We start from the raw sequence: 24720 nt of genomic DNA, 5'->3' as shown, positions 1-24720 counted from the left end.
TAATAAGTCCAAATATCTCTCCATAATGAAGCTTTTGTTCAACAGGGTATGGCCTTTTTTTGTTTGAATGGTCAAAGATTAGGTTTTTCCAGGACTCTGTAATCATTTCAGCTGGATTACCTCAAGTCCCTTTTATTCCAAAACACATAGGTAAAGCCTTTCAAACAAGTATAACAAGGTCTTCTTCCTTGATTCTCTTCACTGTATTTTAACAACCACTTCATGTGCTTGCAGTGGTAAGATATTGACAGTGTCCTTGTCTTTCTGCTTTACCTATAGCAGTTTAGGGTGTTCTTGATGTTTTTATGCAATGTGCCTGTAGTTGTGTAAGAGGATTGTTTGTATAGCTCTAAGAATAAGTTAGACAAATGTTTGTATAGGACAGTTTAGATAGGGAAAATCCTGGTTTGAATAGAGGATTAAACCAGCTACTTTCTATGACTATAAAGCAAAAAAAGAAAAAAGAGAGAGAAGATTAAGTGACATGGCTACCCTTCAATAGAGGCAGGCAAAGTCCAGCCTGCAGGCCGGATCTAAATGGAAGTGGACTCCATTTCCCAGCAGCCCCTACCCGCATGACTGTGGTCGGTCTCCATAGATACCCCAGCCGCAGCTGCACTGTGATAGTACAAGGCTGGGATTGCCATGGAGTCTGGCCTCAGCTGCACTGGCAAGATGCACAGCAAGGCAGAGCAGGGAGCTGCTCTGGAATCTATGGGATCCTGCAGTGGGGGCATCTTAGTCCAGGGCCAGGATAGAGTGGCAATCCATATCCGACACACTCTGGGCAGGGGCACACAGGCAGCGGATTGTGGCTCTACCCTGACCCTGGATGAAGCAGCCTCCTCTGCAAGATCCCAGTGGCTCTGGAGCCGCCCCCTACCTTACACTTCTGCACGTGCTGCTAGTGCGGCTGAGGCTGGTCTCTATGGCAAAGCACCATGAGGTACCATGGGGTCTCCACTGGCCCCAACCATGTGGGAAGGGGATGCTGGGAAATAGAGTCTGGCTGCCAGCTGGATCCATCATCTTGCCCACCCATGTTTTAATATGTAGTGATTCTACAAGAAAAGAAAATAATTGTATCTATAAAAATAAGTTTACTCGAAACTACAATTTTTGGCTGCTTGTACACATGACAGGGTTTTAGTTCTCCCTAAATTCAAACGATGGGTTTTCAATTGCTGGGTTTTTACTTACGTAGATTAAAAACCCAGCATTTCAATTTAGGGACTTTCATTACTGTTACGGAACAGCGACAGCCCATCAGTAGCGAACTCCCTGCCCCCGGCTGTGGGCAGGATCCTCCAGAAAAGAAAAAGCGGGAAGTGGAGCCCCAAGTGATTGAGTGGCCGGGTGTTAGGCCAGACAAGCAGGCCTGGCATTGGGCCATGGATACCGTCTGTGAGGCATGGGACATGACTGTTTATATAAACCCTTGGCATCAGGGCAAGTAAATGGGTAGCCTCCTGCCTTATTGACATCTTCTAATTGATACCAACTAAGGTGTGGCAGGAAAGTAGACAGGCAGTTTGCCCAGAGACAAGTAGGTGGGCCAGTGATTACACCAGCCCCAGGATGCCCACTTGTTACAGTTTATTTATTTTAAATCTTTGTGATATGGATACACTCACATTATACAAACTATAGCAAATAATGTTTTGAGTGTTTGATTGTCTCCTGATCATTTCTTTGGGTGGTGGACTTGGTCCTTACACAGCGGTCATATTATAATTCTCATATTGGGCCTTACCAAGACACTTTTGGTATGAGGTATCTTTTCCTTTAAAGCGGCATATAAAATAAAATATATGCATCATACTTGTAAGAGCTTGATATACCAGAATGAATCAGAGTTTGCACTTTGTTACCTCCCAAATTCTTCTTTTCCCTTTCCCTCTCCTTTTCCCTTTCCTCTCTCTCTCTCTTGTTTTCTTCTTGGTTTCACCAAAAAAGCTAAAGTTATTTACTATCTAGAGCTAACATAATGTATTGCACCCTATTTACTCCAGAAAGATATATAAGCAATGAATTTGGACAAATACATTTTGTGTATAATTCTACACATACGATAAAATCCTACAGATCCTTGCTCAGGCCAAAAGGCTTATGAAGTCTTTACAAGTTTTATCTAAGGCCACATACAGCCATTCATTTTCTCCTGGGAGTGTTGCTGCTCTTCCAGGCAAAATCATGAGCATATGCATATCCACAATTTTTTCTCCCAGAGCAAAAATAGCTACTCGAAAGGAAAAATAACCCTGAAATAACCAGTTAAATCACTCTGGGGAGTTTCTTCTGGGAGAGTGAATGTTTATACACATTCTCTTCTGAGAGAAGACATAACTCAGTCCTTCAGGATTCTAGGGCACTTTGCTTTGGTACTTCTACCGCTCCACCGCAGTGTACAGTGTCTCACTTGCCAGACTCTCCTGCTCCAGCTGAGCAAGGCACAGAACATGCCTCCTTCACAATCCTCACATTGTGTTGCAGGGAGACACAGGCTGACTCTGAGCCGTTTGGGTCAGTCAAACAGAGCTCCCCTGTCTACTGCTGCTATTTGTCTCTGAGTGAACTGGAGGAGCCTGCAGAGTACACTGAGTTTGTAGGCACAGGGGTTCCCTGGCTGTGCAGCATCAGCACACCTGTTCTGGCATCTCTGGGTAAGTTCTTCCCCCAGGAAAATAAATATGGGAGAATATTCCCAGATCACTTGAACATGTATACACTGCCTAAATTAGAGGAAAAACTACAGAATTTGACCACATAATTTACCTGATCACACTTCATCTTGCTTTTTCTTAATATCATCTGTCAAAAACTAACATATCTGAAGGAGCACTACGAAGTACACTGTAATTAAATCTTTTTTTTTTTTTAAGGAACTGAGCACCTAATGATTAAAATTAATTCCAGTGATGTGGATAATTATATATCCTGTGCAATAGTTGTAATGACTAGAGCTGAAGTGTTAGTACTTAACCAAATCAGTTGCTGCATTTTTAAAGCAACTTTTTACAGTAAAATCACATTTATGATTTATTTTCCTTTTTTGCAGCTAGAGTTTATAAGCAAGTATTGACTTTAAATTTCAAGATCGATACAGTATTAGGTGCAATAATTCTGTTTTTTATAAAAGCCTGGACTATAGATCAATATTATATGTTATTTTCAACTTGAATTTAAACTGTACAGAAGCAACATTTGTAAATATTAACCTATAAATAAAGCTTCAGGCCAAACCCAGGAGATTAAATTAATTGATATTTTGTACCCCAGCATCTACTGGTAAGACTCTGAAACAATTTAGAAATGTTGCATTGGTAACACAATGGCAACATATTCACTGCATTCTCTTTTACTTGCATGAGAAAGGGTCTAGGTTTGGATGTGGTGGGGGATAACATTTGTGTAAGGGGCTGGAGAAGCCAACTGAAGGTTGAAAATCTGAAGGTGGAAAGCAAGTTGTGTGTCTGTGACAATGGAATGATAGGGTGTGCAGTCTTAAGGAAAGGAAGGAAGGTAAACAACAGAATAAAAACACTGGACTTCAGAAAAGCAAACTTTATGAAACTCAGGGAAATGTGCACAGGATCCCACGGGAGTCAAGTCTTATAGGGAAAAGGAGTCCAGCAGAGTTAGCTTTTTATCATAAAGAGCCCATTGTATGGGGAAAGAAAGCAACAGAAGAATGAAAGACTAGCAGGGGGAAGCAAAGGTAGAAATTGCTAAAAGAAAAAAAATCCTCTGTAATGGAAGGGAGACATTGGACATTTTATAGTGGAAAGACATTAAGATACTTTAGTGGTGGAGGAAGTATCTTTGGATTGATGAAGACAAAAAAACACATTTCAAAGTAAAAGTATTCATCAAGAATTAAACATTTAAGGCTGTTTGCAGTTTCTAGTTACTTATATTATACCATATTTGTGTATATTTCTCTTATTTGTTTTTTTTAAATATATTAGGATATCCTTAATACTGGCAATCATTAGCTTAATATGGATTGCATTTTGTGTAGCCCTGTAATGTCTTCCAGAGCAGGAAACTAATAATAAAAAGTCCAGGTAAACCATAAGCACAAGTTTATATTCTCATAGTCACAAGTTCATTTAGATACCAAAACGTTTACCATATTTTCTTGATTAGAAAATGAAGTTATTTTCCCTATTTAATATGGGGGGAAAAGCCCCACATCTTAGAATCAAACATGAGGCAGCAGAGGGGTAGGCAGCTGCTATGGATGTGACCCCAACCCAGGAAAGGAGTTGGAGCTGGAGCAGCGGCTGAAGTTCCTACCTGCCCCCAACTGCCTCTTCACACTTCACCAATCCTCCTCCACAGTCCTCAGTTTCCCCACCCATGCCACTTCTTCTCTCTCCCTGTTGCCATACTCTTGCTTACCTTTGCTCTGGTGGCAGGCTCCATCCCTGCTACAGCCTGAGGCGCAGAGCATGGCTCCAGCCTGGCCCTGTAGCAGTGGCACAGAGCTGCCACTGCTGCTCCAGCCCAGGCCTGTACCAGCAGTGCTGATTCCATGCTATTGCTACAGTGCCAGGCTGGAACCCTCCAGTGCAAAGCAAAAGTAAGGGGAGAGGCAGAGGGGCAAGTAGGGAAGCAAGATTTTGGGTTTGGGGGAGATGGGAGGAATGGGAGGCAGAGACCTGAGGCTGGGGGTGTAGATGCAGTGTGGATGGGTTACAGAGGAATGGGAATTCACAGATTCATAGATTGTAAGGCTGGAAGGGACCATGGATGACCATGGATCCAGCCCCCTGCACCAGGGACACCAGGTCAAAGTCTTTTTTAAAGTCCAAATATATGACATCAACCTCTTCCCTTTAGTCCGGGTGATACATCACCTGGTCATAGAAGGAGATGAGATTGGTCAAACAAGACCTGCTCACAACAAACCCATACTGGTTATTCCTCAGACTGTTGCCTTCTGTTAGCCTGTCAAGAATGGTTTCTTTGATAATTTTTTCCAAAATCTTCCAAGGGATTGAGGTCAAACAGATGGGCCTGTGGTTTCCCATGTCTTCTTTCCTCCCTTTCTTGAAGATGGACACCACATTGGCCCTCTTCCAGTCTTCAGGTACTTTGCCTGAGCACCATGAGTTTTCAAATATCCTTGCGGTGGCTATGCTATGATGTCTGCTGACCAGCACCATGAACAGTTGTTCACCGAGCCATTGATGGACTCCCCTGATGTAGTGGTAAGCTACTATAAAGTACCCTCTCAGCCTTCTCTTTTTCAGCCTGGAGAGTCCCAGGTCCCTTAGCCTTTCTTCATATGGCTTGCTGTGCAAGTCTTTAATCATACGGGTGGCCCTTCTCTGGACTCTCTCAAGTTTTACCACATGCTTGTTAAAGTGCAGCACCCAGAACTGTATGCAGTATTCCACTTGGGGTCTCACCAATGCCAAGCATAGCAGAAGAATCACTTGCTTGGTTTTGCTGGAGATGCGTCAATTGATGCATGCCAGACTATTGTTTGCCCTTCTGGCAATAGCGTTGCATTGCCAACTCATATTTATACTATGGTCTATTATTACACCCAGCTCCCTTTCATTCGTGGAGCTGGTCAGTTTGGCACCACCAAGCCTGTAGGTGTGTAGTGGGGTGTTTGTCCCCAGGTGGAGCACTTTACATGTCTCAATGTTGAACTTCATCTGGTTCCAACTTGCCCAACTTGCTATCCTGTCTAGATCTGCCTGTATCTGTAGCCTGTCTTCAAGCGTGACTATGCTTCCCATAACTTGGTGGCATCTGCAAACTTGGCCAGTGAGCTCTTCACCTCCACATCCAAATGATTGTTAAAGATGTTGAAAAGCACTGACCCATGTGGGACACCACTGGCCACTTCTCAACAGGGCAACACTGATCCGTTCATTAGGACTCTCTGGGTCGTGCCTCACAACCAGCTTTGTACCCACCTAACTCTCTCGCAGTTAAGCCCACAGTCCTCCAATTTTATCACAAGAATATTGTGGGATACCAGATCAAAGGTTTTTTGGAAGTCAAGGTATACAGTGTCAACCTTTTCTCTCTTATCCAGATAGCAAGTTACCTGGTCATAAAAGGAGATGAAATCGGTAAGACAAGACCTGCCTGTGATGAAGCCATGCTGGCTGTCATTCAGAATTCTACCTTCTTCAAGCCTATTGCACATAGAGTTTTAATGAATTTTTCCAGGATTTTCCTTGAGATAGAAGCTAGGTTAATTGGCCTATAGTTACCTGGGTCCTCCCTCCTCCCCTTCTTGAAAATGGGCACAACATTGGCCTTCTTCCAGTCCTCAGGGACCTCTCTGGAGCACCATGAGTTTTGGAACACAGGGGCTCTGCAATAACTTTGGCCAGCTCCTGCATTCGTTCTTGCATGGAGTTCATCTGGTCCTGCTTATTTATATATGTCTATTTTTTTTTATACACCAGTTCTACAGCAACAGTAAGAAAGCAGTCATTCCTGCCCTGCTCATTCTGTATCCTGTCTGGCATGATTTTCCCCTTGGCCCGGTGAAATACTGAATCAAAGTAGTCATTCAGGAGTTCAGTTTTCTCCTGAGTGTCTGTAACCAGCTGTCCTGAGTTGTGGAGCAATCAGGGGTGATGCATAGGAGGTGCACATGGGCGCATGTGCACCCCCTGAGTGTGGCGGTGCACCCCTTACAAAAAGGCACTGCCAAAACTGTTGGAGGCACCTGTGTGCAGTTGCCACTTTCTACATTGCCGGTGGCATCTACAAGCGGTTTGCGATTGCTGCTGGCCGCCACTAACCACCACTGTACTCCTGCTGCCACCTTCTGCCACTGCCACACCCCCCAGCTGCCAGGGGCATGCATCATTCATGGGAGCAGTGGCCCCACACTCGCATTTGTTTTCCTCCCGTTCCCTACATACCTAAACAAGGACTTATTGTTGTCCTTGATTCCTGTTCCTAATATAACTTCAGTCGCTGCCCTGGCCCTGGGGCAAGGCATAAAGCTGCAGGGGGTGAGGGGTAGGCATAATGGAAGGTAAGTGGGAGGTGGGGAAATGGGCAAGCTGCCTGCCTTTCACTACCTGGCTCACTGCCTCCACAATACCTGCTGCCTACTACCTTCCCCTCTACTGCCTGTCTTCCACCGTCTCCCCTGCCTGCCCCATTACTGTCCCATCACCTGTTCTACCATGTGCCCCCTACTGCCTCCTCCACTATCTGTCCCCCACTGCCTGCCTGCCTTACTGCACCCCTTATAACCTCTCCTCTCACCACTTGCAGTAGTGGGCAGGGCTAAATTTGAGATGATCCTCCAATAATTAGATTCCATATATGGGAAATTATAACAAATTTATAAATTTTTCATGTGTAGAATCTAGGTATGGGGAGGTTGTCTAACATTTGGGTAAATGCAGTATATTTATTCTGATTTCTACAGACCCAGACACTAGCCCCATGACCCAATATCATGAGTCATCATAAGTCAGTCCACTCTTCAAATGGAAGCCCAGGGCAGGAAGCACAACATAAGATCTACTGTAAAGCATCTACTCTTTCAATACTGCAGAGCTCAGGATTTTTAGAATTCCTAGGAATGTGGTATCAGGACTGATTTGGATCTCTGGCATCTCATGGCTTCAGAAGCATGTGTTCCTCATCCCTTACTTCAAGCAAATCTAAGGAGAGTAACTTCTGGCTTTTTATTAATTGAATCCAATTAATTCTCTGAAATACGCTCTCAATCTTCTCTTCTATTTAGAAGTTGACTCAAATGAAACCTGCTAAGGAGCCAGTAAACATGACCAACATTTTTTAAAAATTAATACATTGTTTAACTGTTCAGCTTTTCATAAACTCTCATGCTTCTGTATTCTCCTCTGTATGTAACAGGAAATCTCCTGTGACACCTTATACTTCACTGTAACTGAAGCAACCATGCACAGAATTAACCAACAAATTTCCAGTTCTTTTACACTATTAGCTCCAATGCCACCAACACTGCTGACAATCCTGATAAGTAGATACATGTCAGGGGGAAAGAGGAAACCTCCAAAAAATGTCAAACCTTTCTGTGATCAGATTCATTCTCTATCAGATTAGCTGGGGGGGGTGTTATTAAAACAAACTTTGACAAGTACATCAAAGTTAGTGCTAGGGGACCTTAAATACATATCTATATCTACATATAGCTATATATATAGAGAGAGAAAGCAAGAGAGAACCTCCCCCCCACACACACACAACATTGCATTTAGCTGGAGAGAGAGAGAGTGAGAGAGCAAGAGAGGCACCTCCCTTTAGATATATATACACAGGTAACACATGCCTATATAACAATTCTGCAGCATTTGCAGTGTTCCCTGGGTACTCTTGGGGAAATGCCAGATGTTCTCAAATGTCTTTTGTTCTGCAAACCACATCATAATAGGAAGATTTTCTGTGAGACCATCTCCTCTCACATTCACTTTTGCATGTACCATTTCCTTTCCTATTTGTGATTGCATAAATGAAGGTGGTAACGACAAATACTGCATACATGGAAGTGTAATATTAGGAAAGTAATATATTTATAAACATTGAGGAAGAACCAACTTCATGTGATGAGTTCACTGTCTGCAGCCCAGAGGTTTAGAACTGCTGCGTCATATGAAGTATGAGGGAAATGTAGTAAATTTATGTAGTTATTATTGGCATGAATAAAGAAGTTCCTGAGACAGCCATGTTATATTAAGAATTCACTATCAACTCAAATACACATTTCTGTCTAGGTTGTCTGCTATCCTATGTACATCATTGCATCAGTACCCTGTATGGGAACAAAAATAACTTCATTTTATGTTTCCTACAGACATGGCTGATTATGAATATCTAGTATATGTAAGTACTATGTGAAACTGAATGTTCTGTTTCAGCAGTGCTGCTGTATCTTGCTGGCCTGAGATGAACAAGACTGAAGCCTGGATTTCTTAGCCAATTCCCTGAATAAAATATCTATTTCATTGAAAATATACAGACTGCTTGTTGGCCTGTATTCTAGACTAGAGAGTGTTTGTTTCTAAGAGGCTGCAGTATAGCGCTTGTATTTATTTTTATTGTATTTATTTATTATTTGCAGGCAGAACAAGTCATTGCTTCCTTAAAGACTTGCTTCAATGCCAACTGACAGATTTTATTCTCCAGATTTTATTGATTGTTTGTGTGAAAAAATACCTGTTTTGTATGTGTTATGGTGGTATTCCTAACTTTTCATGTCAAAATCTGGCACTATATTTTCAGCAACACCTATTATGCATTTAAGGGAAAGAAGACTTTTTTGGTTTTAAAAAATAACTGAACCTCTTCATAGGCCTTATTCTATTATTAATGTCAAACCTTCCCTGCTGGTGGGAACATCAGCCTCTAAACACGTTGCCTGGTTTTTCTTCAGGCTTAGTAAAATGGTCTTACTGTAAGTGATATCTCTAGAGCTGGTGTCACACAGGTGTCTCTTTCTGCATGCGGTTGTAAAATCCCTATTATTAGAAAAGACAATGACTGCTGATACTAATATTTGGAGGGATCCCTGAGTTGATAACTATATGAAATAAATTTCCATAGTGAGCAGATACAACAAAGTAAACAGTCTTGTTAATTGCCTTTGTTTAACTAATAGTAAAGAAACCAACATACTGAGTGAAACAGTGGAATAAACAGTTCAAGGAAGTTGCAAAACTTTCTTCATTGGAGGTTTTTTTGAAGAGGTTGGATAAGCATTGGGTGGAGATAATTCCTACATTCATGCTGGGGGTTGAATCAGGTGACCTTAAGATCCTTATGATTCTATGGCTCTGTAATTTTGCCTCAATCTAAACACCTCTAGGCAGATGTAAACACTTGATACTGGCTTTTTTCTCTTATGATGAACATTAGCATGGATTTCAGGAGACTTTGGTAAAGATGTTAGGTTTCAGAGTGTCAGGCTCTCCAAAGTTGCTCTTGCCTTATCGGGCATTTGTATACATGTTTGCACTTGCACGGCACTGCGGCACATGCATTTGTATAAATAGCTAAACATGAGTCAGCGCTGAGAAAATGGGGGTGCTGCGCTTTTGAATGAAAATACATTAAAGGCGTTTTAGTACAAAAGCACACCGTCATCATTTTCTGCACGCTGATGTGTATGTCACCACTTATACAACTGCACGTGATGCAGCAGAATGTGCATCTGCTCAAGTGAAGAGCAGACTCGAATAATTGAGTCTGCTTCAATGTGTCAGATCCCTGGCATGTCACAGTGTGAAAAGGTATGTGTATAAATGCCCATTTAGATCCTCAGGGCCACATTGCTCAAATTCCTAGTGAAGTTTTATTAAACCGGTAAAATTCCCAGGAGACCCAGTTTTCTTTAGCTTCCTCCTTCCTTCTGCCCTCACCTGCATTCCCTGTTGCATTCCCTGTAGAAGAAACTAACTGCTTTCCCATCCAGTTTGCAGATATCGAATGGCATTTAAGTTCTGAATACAGAATATCCACCTTGTTTTCTCCCCGGTGCAACTTACATTTTTACTGTTAAGAGCCTCAGACGAACATTGTTCTCTTCCTGTTTCCAAAGAAAAGTAGATTATAGCAGAGTCCACCAAAAAACTAGAAAAAATCCTTAATCTCCGTTTTCTATTGGAAGTTAAAATGCCTGTATTTTTTGTAGGTGCTTATGTGCTTCAAGTCAAAGCTACAGATGCTGATGATCCCACATATGGAAACAGTGCCAGAGTGGTTTACAGCATACTTCAGGGGCAACCATATTTCTCCATTGATCCTAAGACAGGTAAACATTTCATCAGCAATAACATTATCCATTACCCTTTCAAATGTTTAAACTTTGATTAAACATCCATGTGGTCAGTGTTTTTGGGTTGCATAAAAATAAATGCCTAATTTGATGATACATCCAAAAGCCAATATATTTACTTTGGACGTAGTGCAGTCTTGTCATCAGTCGGGTTTGGAATAAATTGCCACCAGACACATAATTTAGAAGGTCTAAAATATGTATGGGTTAGAGAGGTCTTTCCTGCTATATCATCCATGCTTTTAAGGATGTATCTGGCTTTAAGTGCTGTGCATTTCCTTCCCCTTTTTCACATTTTATTTCCCTGTTTTTCATTTTATTTACTCTCTTGCTTAGATTCTAGGATTCTCAAGCAATGATTCTTTAGTTTCATATTGTTAATTTGAAATGGTAGGGCAAGTGATCAGTATCTGCCCTCTTCTTTGCTGGAAGAAAGAGGTTATTAACCATGGTAGCATAGGTATGTGTAAAGAGACTGTAGTACTCAAGGACTGTAAGACTTGTTAATTGGGTGTCTTGTCCTATATTTCTAAATGTCATTCCTATTTCTATATTGAATAATTCAGAAAAGAAAATAAGAACTTGCACAGTGCTACAAAGGGTGTGTCTTGAATATGTAGAAGAATAGTTACCCATGAGTCCCTTTGAACACATGGAATTTCTCTTAGCAGTGAAGCTGTTCTTGAATGTCAGATTGAGTGTTAAGGAGCCTTTCTACCTGATTAATCAATAATTGGAGGTGGGAGCTGCACAGCACTATTAGTATATGATCTCCAAAGGGCAAGTTTCTTTCTCATATGCTCCATTTAGCAGGACATCATATTTCAGGATATGACCAGCATCTTTACTTTCAGAATCAAAATGTGACATTTTTAGGTACCTGGGGGAGGAAGGGGGAGACTTAACCTTAATGCTAACTGTTTGACACGGTCTTGTGGGGAATGGAGAGTGATGTCATGGTGAACTAGAAATCTTTTTCTTGGTATAAGCTGATATCTCAACAACAGTCGATGATGTTACCAAGTACCTACAAATTAGAACAAGATATCCTGAAGTGTTTTAGCTGGTCTAACTGGTTTATTTAGTTCTGATCAGAATGTATGGGAATAAATTACCTCTAAATAGTCCGGGAAGATCATACAGAGGGGAAAATTTATAAATTATGAGCCTAATTGACTAAGCTACTCAGGTGGAACTTGGTTTTGAAAGGAGAAGTCACAGGCCCTAAGAAAGAAATTATAAAGCAAACAGCATGCTTGTGCGTTCACTTCAAGAACTGATGCACTCATATAAAATTATATATAGATTCAAGCTACTCTGGGCAGCATTAGCTTACAATGTACACATAGAATCATACAGAAGTCGGGCTACAGGGAACCTCCATACGTCATCTAGTTCAGCCCCCTGTCTGAGGCAGGAACATCCCTATCCAAAACATCCTATACAAATCCATTGTCTAACCACTTAGCAAAACTACACAGTCAACTCTGACACAACACAAGACACAACACAACCCAGGGACAAGCAAAATATGGATCCGGCCTGCCAGACAATTCCATCCAGCTTGCAGGTCCTCTCCAAAACCCAAAGGACAGTTATCACTGTCCCTAGCCCTCAGCTGCTCCTTTGAAAGCTTGAGCAGCAGCTTTGGCTCTGCTTGCTAAGCAGCCAGCCCGCACCCCAGCCCAATCTGGCCTGGCCTGGCCTGCCCCAGCCCTAGTCCCAAGGTAGGGGGTACTGGAGACAAGGAGCTTCTTCCTGGCAGACGTTTTTGCCTGGTAACCCTGTGGTTGTTTCCTAGTCCACCCTCCCTGTGAGAGTGGAAATTCAGGTAAGGGACCCACTGGGGCAGAGGTCAAGAACTGTTGGGGGAAAGGTGGACTGTGAGAGTGAGGAGTAGTGCACTATGGGGCTGGGGCTGGCTGGCCCCACATGCTGCCACCACGTGCGGCCAGGAACTTGGGCAGGAGCTGCACATTATGGGGCCAAATAGGGCTGGCCCTGCATGCTGCCACCACGTGGGACCGGGGCCTGGGGTGGGAATGTGGGAGCCGTATGCTGTGGGGCTTGGCCAGGCTGGCCCTGCACGCTCTCATCCCATGTGGCTTTGGGGATACACACCCCATACACATGCCCACACCCCCCACAAGCTCCCCCACACACCCATATCTTTCCATACACCCACATCCCCGCCACACCCCAACCCTCACTGTACCCATACATACCTCACCCTCCCATACACACATATGCACCCATACCTTCCCCCACACCCCACACACACAACCTCCCCCCACACACCCACACTCTCCACCACATGCAGATGATGGATATGGTGAAGAGTCTACAACTTCCCTAGGCTAACAGTGAAGAAGTTTTTCCTGCTATCCAGTCTAAACATACTTTGCTATTGGACCGCACCCTAATCCTCACAGTAAGAGAGAAAAGGTGTTTTCACCTCTTTTTCTGAAGATTGCGATCATGTGTCTTCTTAAGCTTCTTTTCCACAAGCTAAATATCCCTAGCTCCTTCAGCTTCTCCTCATATGCCTTCCCTTCCAAGCCCTTTATCATTTTTGTTGCCCTTCTCTGAATCCTCTCTAACTTCTCCACATCCCTTTTAAAATGTGGAGGCCAAAACTGAATACTATAGATGAGACCTAACCAGTACTGAGAAGAGAGGCACTATCACCTCCCACTTCTTGCATATAATGCTTCTTTTGTTGCATCCCAAAACCAGATTTGCCTTTTGTGCCCCACTGAAAACTCATATTGAATCTTTGATCTGCCAACACTCCCAGATCCTTCTGTTTCCATCCAGCCAGTTGTCACCCATTTTGTATTTGTGTTTTTGATTATCTTCTCAAGCTATAGTACCTTGCATTTATCAGAAATGAACTTCATCCTATTAGCTTCATTCCAGGTTTCCAATCTGTTGAAGTCCTTCTGTATTGTGTTCCCATTCTGCAGTCCTTTGCAGTTTTGTCTTGTGGGCAAACTTGCTCAAGAAGCTTTCTATGCCAGGATCCAAATAATTAATAAACATATTGAACAGCAGTAGGGCCAGTACACACCCCTTGTTTGGGGTTATTGAGAGAGTTGTCTGTTCGCCTTATAGAAGTTTTTCCCAGCCCACATTTGTTCTATTTGTTTATAAGACAATCATGCAGTCCTTTGTCAAAAGTCTTGCTAAAGTCCAGATACTATATCCACACCATTCCCTTCATTCATCCAAAATAGTTACGTTCTTAAAGAAGGAAATCAAGACTGTGTGATATAATTTATTCTTAGTAAATCCATGCTAGCTGCTTCTGATGGGCCTTTCCTCCTCTAGATAGTTACAAATGGCCTTCCTTAAGATATGCTCCAGTAAGTGTTCAGGTATTGAAGTAATGCTAACCAATCTATTCCCCTGGGTTTCCTTTTTGCCTTTTTTAAACAGAGGCACTATTCCAGTCCTCTGGTACCTTGCTCATCTCTCAAAACTTCAAGAATACCGTTGTCAAGGACTCCAAGATGTCTTCTGGCAGTTCTTTCATTACCCTAGGATGACGTTTATCAGGCCCTGCTCATCAAGGCCCATCAAAAGCTCTCTGACTGTCTCTCTCCTTATTTTTTCCAGCTTGTCCCCTTCCTTATGCAAATATTCCTTATTAGACATCTAGCTACAGTTTAATTTTTTTTTTGTGAATTCTAAGGCTAAGTAGCCCACCTTCTTTGCATCTTTTGTTAAGAGTTCTTCCTGGCTAGTTAACAGTTGACCCACAGCTTCTTTGGTCTTCCTTTTCTAACCAACATATTTATATAACCTCTTTTTGTTGTCTTTAATCTTCCTGACCAGGTAAATCTAATTTTTTATCTTTAAAAAATCTTCCTGATTTTTGTCTTTGCAGTTTCTTCCTGTTTCCTGATAAGCTAGCTTCCTTGGTAACCTGCCCATTTTTCCATTGCTTATATGCTTTATTTTTACATTTGAGGCATCCTAGAAACTCCTTGTGCAGCCACATTGGTTTACTGCCATTCTTCTTGTGCTTCCATCATGTCATCTTGTTGGACTTCCAATATTGTACCTGTAACAGGCTGCATGGAAGGAGCTGCAACCCCAGGACCACTCTGGATGACTTATCCAGCTGACAAAGGTAACTAGTACAGGTGTGCAAAATGGGCTGTATTCGATTCAGATTCAGCTCGAATCAGTGACAGTGATTCAATTTGTTGATTCATATCACTGTCCGAATTTGATTTGGCTGGATCCAAAGTTTTGAAGCCAATTCAGAGAATCCATGATTCAGGCATAGTCATGGCTTTAAATGCTTTTTCTACATACCTTGAGGTACCAGGCATGGCTCATGAGTGCTGTGATAGTGGGGCAGGTGGAGCATCCCAGAGGAGCATGCCCCCCTCCGCCCCCCTGCTCAGTGGCAGACCTGGAAGTGGACCAGAAGTACTTCCGGTCCACTTCTGAGTCCACTGCTGAGCACGTTTGGTACCCCCCCAACCTCCCTGGCTTGGTGATCGGCTGGGGGGGATGCCAGGTGCCCCCCCCAGACCCAGGAGTCACCAGTCGCTGAGCTGTGGGATGGAGGGGAGGGGGCCCACGCACTCCCCAGCGGACCCAGAAGTGGACCGGAAGTGCTTCTGGTCCACTTCTGGGTCCACTGCCGACTGAGCTGGGCATCCCTCTGTGCTCCCAAGGGGTGCTCCATCTGTCCCAGCATCCCAGCATTCATGAGCTGCCTGGTACCTTGAGGTGTGTAGAAAAAACATTTAAAGCTGTGTCTGTCTGAATCATCAAATCTCTCTGAATCTCTCTGCATCTATTTGGAGAGATTAAAGGGTATTCTGATTTGATTTGGATTTGGAGATTTGGCCGCCAAATTGGATCAAATCAAATCAGTGACCGAAGTTTTGCAGAGCCCTAGTAACTAGCTAGCTCTGTGGGAAGTAAAAGACTCCCAGAGAGAGCCCATGGGGGAGACAGGAAGTCCAGCCATGGGGTCGAAGATGGAAGCCTGAGCCAGGACACTCTGTATGGTTCTGAGAGACTATGAAGAAGCCCAGAGAGATGCTGAGAGACTGAGAGTTAACAGAGAGATTGGGACTTGCTGGAGTATGGGCTGGTGGTGGCAGACTCAAGCCTAGGCCCTCTTGTTGGTCTGAGAAAAGACCACACGCTACCTGTTTCTTTGTATTGTTAATTGTCTGTGTTCATTTTTGCGTGGAGATAATTTGCCCTGGAGAAGCAGAGACAATAAGCAAGGACTGCAGGCAAACAAAGATTGTTTGAGCTGAGTAAATCCTCAACCTGCTAGAATACACTTCAGGAGCTCCCAGTACTTTCTGGGTGCCTTTATCTTTCAGTCTGACCTTTTGTTGCAAAAAGTCAAAACAAAGGAATCAGCCATGAGGGCACTGATGTTATGCAGACAACAGAGACTCTGAAAGCCGCCTCAAGAGAGATGATAGACATAACCACTCTAAACTCCATGAGGTGTGGGAACAGATATTCCCAAATATTTGATAGCCTTGTCCCATTTATCTTATGTAGAAAATAGCTGAGAAGTTGGAACACTAGCATTTCACAGTCCCAGAATATGTTTCCCTTCTGGTGCTTTTGATAAGGAAGAGGAGTACAGAGCCCTTTGGGAGGATACACAAGGTAATGGCAGAAATAGAAAACAGAAACATTAATACATAGATAAGAAGATGGATATTCAGGGTTTTTTAACAACACATTCATGTTTGACATATATTAGGGGTTAAAAATGTTGGTTTGTATTACATCATGGCACACATCATTTTAAGCCCAGTTGAATACAGTTGGCTCAGTATGGACCCAGGTCCTATCTTCAGGATTGAGACCTATGTTTGATCAATTCTAGCCAGTTGGAAGCCACAGTGTTATCGTATTTCCAAACCTTCAAGTATTATTAAGTGCTAGAAATACAGTTGGTTTTATTTTAAAACCTTGCAGGAAGAGGAACGTAAATGCATTCAGTACAGTAGGAAATGTGTGGAGACATCTTTCTTAAAATAAGCCTTGAGAGAACATTCTCATGTTCTTTCTAAAAGGAAGAAGAAATACTAAGGGCTTTGTCACACGGGTCACACAGCACATGTTACATCTATACAGTATTAAAGTTAGAAAATGTTCTGATCATGTTTATTATGATCCCTAACAAGCACAGCTTGCTGATTGCCCCAGCTGTGCACCAGTCTCGAACTGGATCTGGTACAGTTCTGGGCCTAGGACTGACAAACAGCTGATTGTTAGCCTCAGCCCTGCATTGAGTTTGTTCAAGACTCTGGTGTGAAGTTGTAGCTGGGACCAACAATTAGCTGATGGGAGCTGGGGGATGTGAAAATCAGCCCTCTGCTTTCTTTTGTCACTAATTTGAATACACCACTCAGGGAATCTTTTTCCTAGTTGCCTAATACCACCTGCCTCTATAAGCAGGATTAGGCAATGCTGGAGGACTGCAAATTGTTCATATTTTCTCCATGATGACAGCTGAACATGTGTTACTTAAAACAATCTGGAGATACTCCTCCTGTGAAAAGTTGCAACTTTACAGTGACATAAGTGCACTTAGCATGTGTTTTAGTGTTTGAACACTTGGATGTTCATATTTTAAATGCATTTAACATGTCCTAAGTGTAATATGCAATGTGGCCCTAACTCTTCCTGTATTCTATTCTTTCCTGGCAGTCATTACTTTAAATGATTGTTTACTCTGGTTAGTTTTAAATATGTTCTTTGGCCCTCCTGTATAATACATGCCTTCCAGTAGAAGAGGTGGTTTATCATTTAGTCTTTTAATATAGGGTGAGAGGTGAGGGAAAAAATGCTTATGAACTATTTTAGACATTAAAATTATTCTCATTGATTTTTACCGGAGACAGATCTCTTATAGAAAAATTGCAGAATGCCCTCAGACTTCCAGACAGGAAAACCAGTGGCTGATTAGGCACTTCGGTTCCAGAATGACAGCCAATTCTTCATTTACTAAGGACCATTAGGAAGATTTTGAACAGAGTTGAAGCAACTCCATGATATCTAAAAGAGTAATGTAAAAATCAAATGAATTGCACCTCCTGGTCAGGAAATAGTCTCTGCTTGTTCCACCAAGTACTGCATATATCAGAGCTCTTCCCCCTTTGGGGGTATATTTTCATTTTCTTTTTACCTTTATTCATATGATAAGATAAACTATTAATTTCCATAGCTCTTTATTCTTTAGACTCAATCTTAAGAAAGATGTTGTAAAACAGTATAGATGTAAACCAGGGGAAAGAGTGTTTTAAGTGGAAAGCTGATCAGGTTTATCCTCTTTACAAAAAATATTGTTGTGATAAAAAATATATTGCAACTTTTCCTTTCTGTTTTCAACCCCTAATACATTATTTTAGCAGTGATACACAGTGCTGACACTTCTTAATGTTTTATCCCCTTTTTACATCTGTATTTTCAGTTACTTTATCTGTTCTTGAACTTTATAATTTGATAGTTCTGCCTTGCCAAGCAAAGCCCATTTTATAATATTGTATTTTTTAAAAGAATGACAATATATTGCTTCAGTGCTATATGCATGTGTGCCTAATTGTTTCAAAAAAGCAGTAGATGAAAGTTATTATTTTTCTGGGTTTTTACAGTTCCCAGAATGCCATGGCAGGGTAGGAGGGAGGACATGATTATTAACTGTTGTTATTACCACCATCAATGTTAGAAATGAAAAAAAAACCAATTTTATTGTTATACAATTCAATTTAATAGGAATTTTTGATAAGTTGAGAAAATGGCAAATCAAATCAAAAGTTATTTCTAGACTCCTAACAAGCATTATAAACTAATTGATTCCATTCTTACTGGTTGACACAACAGCTGTTAATTGCTAGAGAAATAACAGGCATCCCAAGAGAGTGTTTCTTATCACACTACCTACATTATAACACTAGAAAGAAAGACTGTTTTTAAAACCAACCAGCCAAACATTCATAAATAAGAATTTCTGAAATAATAATAATCCTTCTCCAACTGGCTTGCTTCATAACCACACAGGCTGTCTGCATTAAACTGCCTGCACTGAACCATTTTCAGAGACTTATTGCTTAATTATATTTCATTATATGGGGCTGGTTTATGACAAGATAGCATACCTTTCTGAAGGAATTAGGCCACAAGCCACACTTTTAACATATGAGAAAGTAAGTTATTGAAGACCTACGTGTCAGCTGTTCAAACTGAATTAACTAATGATTAATTTTATATTTAGTAGTGCAAGTAGGATATTTACAATAGCTTTTCAAACAAGTAAAAGGTTTCAGCACATTCAGTTGTTGTATCAGGTGATTATTTGATCATCTAACACTTCCATTTGTAAAAAGGGATGCTACTTAGTGAGCATCTCCGTTTTGGTAGAGATGTGGGGTGTTCTGTTTGCCTGCAAATAGTAATGGCTACTCACATCTTTCTGCATTTCTTTTGTCAAAAGTTCACACCTTCTCCCATTTAAGGATCTGGGCTGCTCCTTACAACCTTTCCTTCTTGATGTAAAAGACATTCATCCTCTCCTTATTTACACCATTAAAGAAAACACACTTCTCCATTGAAGCTTGTAAGTCTTTAATTGACTGTCTCAAAAAATAATTGACTCTCAGAAACATAGGGCTGGAAGAGACCTGAAGAAATTTGGACCAACCCCCCACTCAAGGCAGGATCGTCTCTGTCAGATGATCTCAAAGAAATATTTGTCTAACCTGCACTTAAAAACTTGCTGTTAAAGCTATTTTAAAAAATTACTGCTTACAGCATTATATAATCAGCTGACTTGCAGTCAGATTGCTTTTCTTTATATGTACTGGATTTCTCTCTTTTTTCCTCCAAGGTGTAATAAGAACAGCTTTGCCAAACATGGATCGGGAGGTTAAAGAACAGTATCAAGTACTGATCCAAGCCAAGGACATGGGAGGACAGCTGGGAGGACTAGCTGGCACTACCACTGTAAACATCACTCTCACGGATGTAAATGACAACCCGCCCCGGTTTCCGAAGAGTATGTTTTATTTTATGTTAAACATCAATTTCCAAATGAGTGTGGTTTATGATATCAATGTAAATAAACCTTTAAAAAGAATGAGAGTTGGAGGCCAGGCAGCAGGGAGACTAACTCATGATGAAATAATTTGAAATAGATTTTTTTATCCATTATGACTGAGGAAAAGAAATGATTTTACAGAATAGAAGGTCCAGTCATGCAGATTATTTCAATACAAAAATTTATTGGCATTTTACAAGATCTGATCCAGAGCTGGTAAGTTGCACCTTTTTCTAAAACAAGAAAAAAAGATTTTGGAAGTTCAAGCAAAGTGGATATTACTCTTCAAAGCCAGGTACAGATATTACATTTTTATCAATATAGGTGATCAGAAACTGGCCTATACCCATAACAGAAAAGAAGTTTGGCACAGAAAACAAGTCTATACCCAAAATAGACCAGAAGTTTGGCATGCTTAGGCCAGTTTAAAAATGGCAGAACCCTAGCTAAGGTTTGTATCCCCACCACCCACCCACCACCAAGGGTGAATGTGTGTGTTGTTCGCTATTGATCTAAACACACCACTTACAGAAAAGTGTGTAATTTAGATCTATTTGACCTTGGGCTTTTTAAATGTCTGTACCTTGCCCAAATGATTTCTGGTGGTAAAATCAAAAGTAGTACTGGTTCCTGTCTAAATACAATTCTTGTGAGAAGTGGGTTAAAGTCTGTTGCACCCAATTAACCTATCAAGGTTTATTCTGTTTTGGAAAATACTCTTAACAGAAAAGTAGAGATTGCGTACCAACAATTTATATGATTTAGTCTAAATTAGGCTTTTTCAAAAATGTGTTAATTTGGAAAAAACCGTCTGAATGAATTAGCACCTGATTTTCAGAAGTGTTATCACCTGCATCTCTCTTTGAAGCTTAGCAGAGTTGTAGCTGTTCAGCATGTCTGAAAATGAGGTCCTTAAGAGTTTACTCGAAGTAATAAGCTTTGGAAACATTAAGCAATTCCAAGCCAAGGACACATGAGTAACGGGTGCCTCCTGAATCGGGGGGGGGGGTGCACCCACAGAAGCCACTGACCCTGTCGGAGGGGCACCACCCCTACTGACAGCATTAGTGTCGGCTGTCGGGGGGACACATTCACCCCCTACCAGTCACCCATGCAAGGACAGAAAGCAAGACATTCTCATATAATCAGAACAGAATATTTTGTGAACAAGTTGGAAATAAAATGATGCTGCTTTCCCCCTACTATTTATATAGCTCTGAGTGTAATGAATTGCAAGCCTACTTTGTGAGGTATCCATATTATATTGTAATTACATGTTACTGGCCCTCAGTCAACAGGACCTGAACTCATAGAACCATACCTGTGTTGTTACAACAATATAATTTTCTCTCATTTATAAACATTTGACATACCCTTCTTCAGTAGTGGATTCCATGACATTTTATCAGAAGTCTCAGAACCAACAGAAAGCTCAAACACAACTCTCTAGTGTGACCAATTCATAGCTCTCAATGTTCTTTTTTATGTCAAAGTTTCTGCGCTCTTTGCTGTTATGGGTTTGAGTCAGCTCTTGAACTTCTCTTACAATATAACTCTGTGGCTTAATAGACAGAAGGCTTTGAAAGTGCAAAGAAAAATATATTAGCATCACATATGCCAAACAATATTTTTTCCCCACAGAGAAACAATGAGATTCTTCTTTTTTTTTACACCTCCATGAAGACAACCTTGAAGATTTTATTTAATGTATGTACTGTAGTTATAACTTTTCTGTCCAATCATGGCTGTTTGGGAGCAAAATATCCCCAAAAGTTCAAGCTTGTCTTCTTTTCTATACCCTACTGGAATTCTTCTATTATATCAAATGCCAAAGAAACCAAATAATAGCAGTAACTTTCAACAAAGGAGAAGAAGGAAATTTCTAAGATGAACATTGGTACTAGATATAAACATTTATTGTGGCCTACAGCTAAAATATCAGAGGTTGGAATATTCCAGTGAATTGGGAGAGGCAAGGATTTTTGAAGGTGTTATATTTTATTGGACTAACTGCAAAAAAAAACTTTTCCTGTAACATAATTCCTGGACTACTATGAGTACAACATCACTCCACCCCTATTGAATTAGGATATAATTTCTCAGGATAGTCATTCACTGAAGCAGTCTTTGTTAGGTATGTAACCCAGGGAATGTATCTAGGCATGGGAGGAGTAACAACTACTGTATCTAGGTGTGGGAGAAGTAATTACTACTGAAGCAGAACAGAAATAGCAAGCGTTCTGGTTAATGGAAACATATTCAGGCAGAGTAAAGGATTAAGTGAATTTAACTTGGCATGTCATGCATGTGAACTTCTCAACAGTACACTATTGCATAGACATAAAGATAAATGAAGATAAAGGAAGGAAATAATTCAAGCATCATAACTGCATTTTTGTTCAGTTGATTATTTCATACTGTTTTTCTTTTCCCCTTGAAAGTTCAGCTTCTTTTAATCAGGACAAGTGTTTAATAGGGTAGATTGCTTACCTACTGGGTTGTCACTGTTTAGAAGTCTCTAGTGCCTAATCTCTGTTTTGTGTTAAAAATAAGCTTCACTATTAAGCCCAGTCCTGCAAGACCCCTGAGTGCTCTCAACTTGTTCAGTGTGAGCGGGGACACTCAGAACCTCACCGAGATTGTTCATTAATGGAGCAAGTAACCTAATAAGTTCCTGTGCCGAAGATGCTGCATGCCCTATTATATTATGGAATGACAAACTATTTATATAACAGGAAAAGGTTTAGACTTATTTTCTGTGTTTAGCTAGAAGGATTATATTTTTTTCCAAAAAAGTGAAAGATCATATATTATTAATGAAGAAACTATATTGAAAAACTACATATAAAAGAAACTACATAGATAAATAATGCATTCCATGTTTACCAAACACACACAAGAAAGTAAATATAACCTTTGTCTTGCTGAGGGTATCTTAAAAAATCAGGCAGGCTTAGATGCGCTGTGAAATTCAAGTGCTGGAAGACTGTGGATTGATCATGGGTTTTTTGTTTTATATATATATATATATATATATATATAAAAATGTGTTTTATATATATATATATATATATATATAAACTGTGTTTTAAGAGTATTCAGCAGGGAAGTCCTATGTTGCATATCTTTAGATAATGAGAAGGACCAGTGAAAATAAAGGGGAACCTCCAAACTGAGCTGTAGCTCTTGACCCACATTTCAGAAAACAAGAGAGTTCATGACAGAAGTCTGTATTTATAACTGGAAGGAGGAATGGTTTTCATTAGTAGAAGTATGCCTCCATGGGGGTTTTTAATGTGTATTTTAACAGCCTATAACAGCCTTTCTAAATGGCTTTACATCCTTCACAGACAAAGGGAAAAATAATTTGTAAACATTTTCATAGCCAAACATGCTTTCCTCTGTCCCCCCCTTAAAAAGAAAGATTTTTGTCTGATGGGAGGGAAACGGGACCTTTCTTCTAAATTAGATCAAGAAAATGAATGTAATACCTCTCAGGTGAAAAGGAGGTGTCATATTTGTATGGAAAAAAATAATGACAGCAATTCACATTTAAATATTTATTCGGTGATTTTTCTGTTTAAAAAGGAACTGACACTCATTCTTTCCTACCTAGTAATGCATATGATGAATGGTTAAGAAAAAGGACAATTCAGCACATCCTGCCTTGGACCTAGTGGACTCACCCATAACACATTGGGTGCTAGATAGTTTTAAGCTAGCCTTGTGGATGGTTGTGGCTGATTTCCAACTGTTAAAATATGCTTCAGAAGAAGACTGATGGGTTGCATTTACTTCACCACTTAAATGACAAAAGCTGTATAATTAGCCAATATAAATTATACATTAAAGAATCAAACCAATTAAGTGAAGTGGTTAATTCATATTTGGTAATGTTATTGTGCTTCAGCTTTCCTGTCTCTCTCTTCTGCTCAATTATGACAGAGTGAATGTGAAAGCAATTTAGAGAAATAAAAAGTTATATACAGAGCAATAAATGCTTATAGGAATTGTTTATTTCAAAGGAGCACTCTATTTTTATCTTAAGATAAGGGAAATATTATTTTTTTTAGAAGACAAGGTCCAGCTACAGAAAAGGAGTAATTAGATACTCAAAAAGTATGCTGTTGTATTCTGATTTCAGCAAACTAGGGACCGCCATAAAATGTCTCTCTTGGAAGTCAGGTTAGTTATTTCTCACAATTTTGACACCCTCTTAATTAACTTTTTATTGAAAAGACCTATTCAGATAAAGAAGAGTTTTATAAAATCATTTCCAAGTCAATAAATGGCTTATGACTCAGGCTGGTTTTCGTACTTTAAAAGAGTGATTTGAAATAGTTTGCATAAAAGCCAAATAAATTGAGAATTGGATGGTTTAGAGAATATTAAAGTGACATTGAGCCCTTCACCTTTTTGGTTCTAGCTGAAAATCTGAAAGTCAGCTCACTGATGAACAGAAATTATTCTCTCAGGGCTGACTGGAGGCCATGTTTGTAATCTATTGATGGATTTGTAGCAGTTACTAGTAGAGAGGATTCCACATGACAAAAGAGCTACTTTTGCCAGACTCCTTTCACAGGCATTCCCATGGAGATCCAGAAAGATGGCTTGCATGAGAAGTGAGTTCCAAAGGCACCAGCACCATTCAAGCCTTTAATATGTGTCTAAGTGCAGGAAAATGACTGAGGTACCCAGGGGTGACTGGTGCCTCCTGAGTCTGGGGAGGCACAGTTTGTGGGCGGGCCTCGGGGTGGACCAAAAGCCCCATATTAATGCCTACATTTCTGTGCTGTGGCTTAGTGTCCCTCCCCCCCCC

The 24720-nt window shown here is 40.8% G+C and overlaps 1 protein-coding gene across 1 annotated transcript in view; it reads left to right on the top strand.

Annotated features, from left to right (window-relative positions):
• Positions 1 to 24720, top strand: part of CDH12 (cadherin 12) — a 436693-nt gene that overhangs the window by 307479 nt on the left and 104494 nt on the right. Inside the window, exons 4-5 of the mRNA XM_019521449.1 lie at positions 10667 to 10786; positions 19692 to 19859. Of these exons, the coding sequence (XP_019376994.1) occupies positions 10667 to 10786; positions 19692 to 19859 (288 nt within the window). The remainder of the gene's footprint in view (positions 1 to 10666; positions 10787 to 19691; positions 19860 to 24720) is intronic.

Source organism: Gavialis gangeticus, unplaced genomic scaffold (assembly GCF_001723915.1).
Source record: "Gavialis gangeticus isolate Ggan-Ray unplaced genomic scaffold, GavGan_comp1, whole genome shotgun sequence".
NCBI lineage: Eukaryota > Metazoa > Chordata > Crocodylia > Gavialidae > Gavialis > Gavialis gangeticus.
This window is presented reverse-complemented; position numbering and strand designations above follow the sequence as displayed.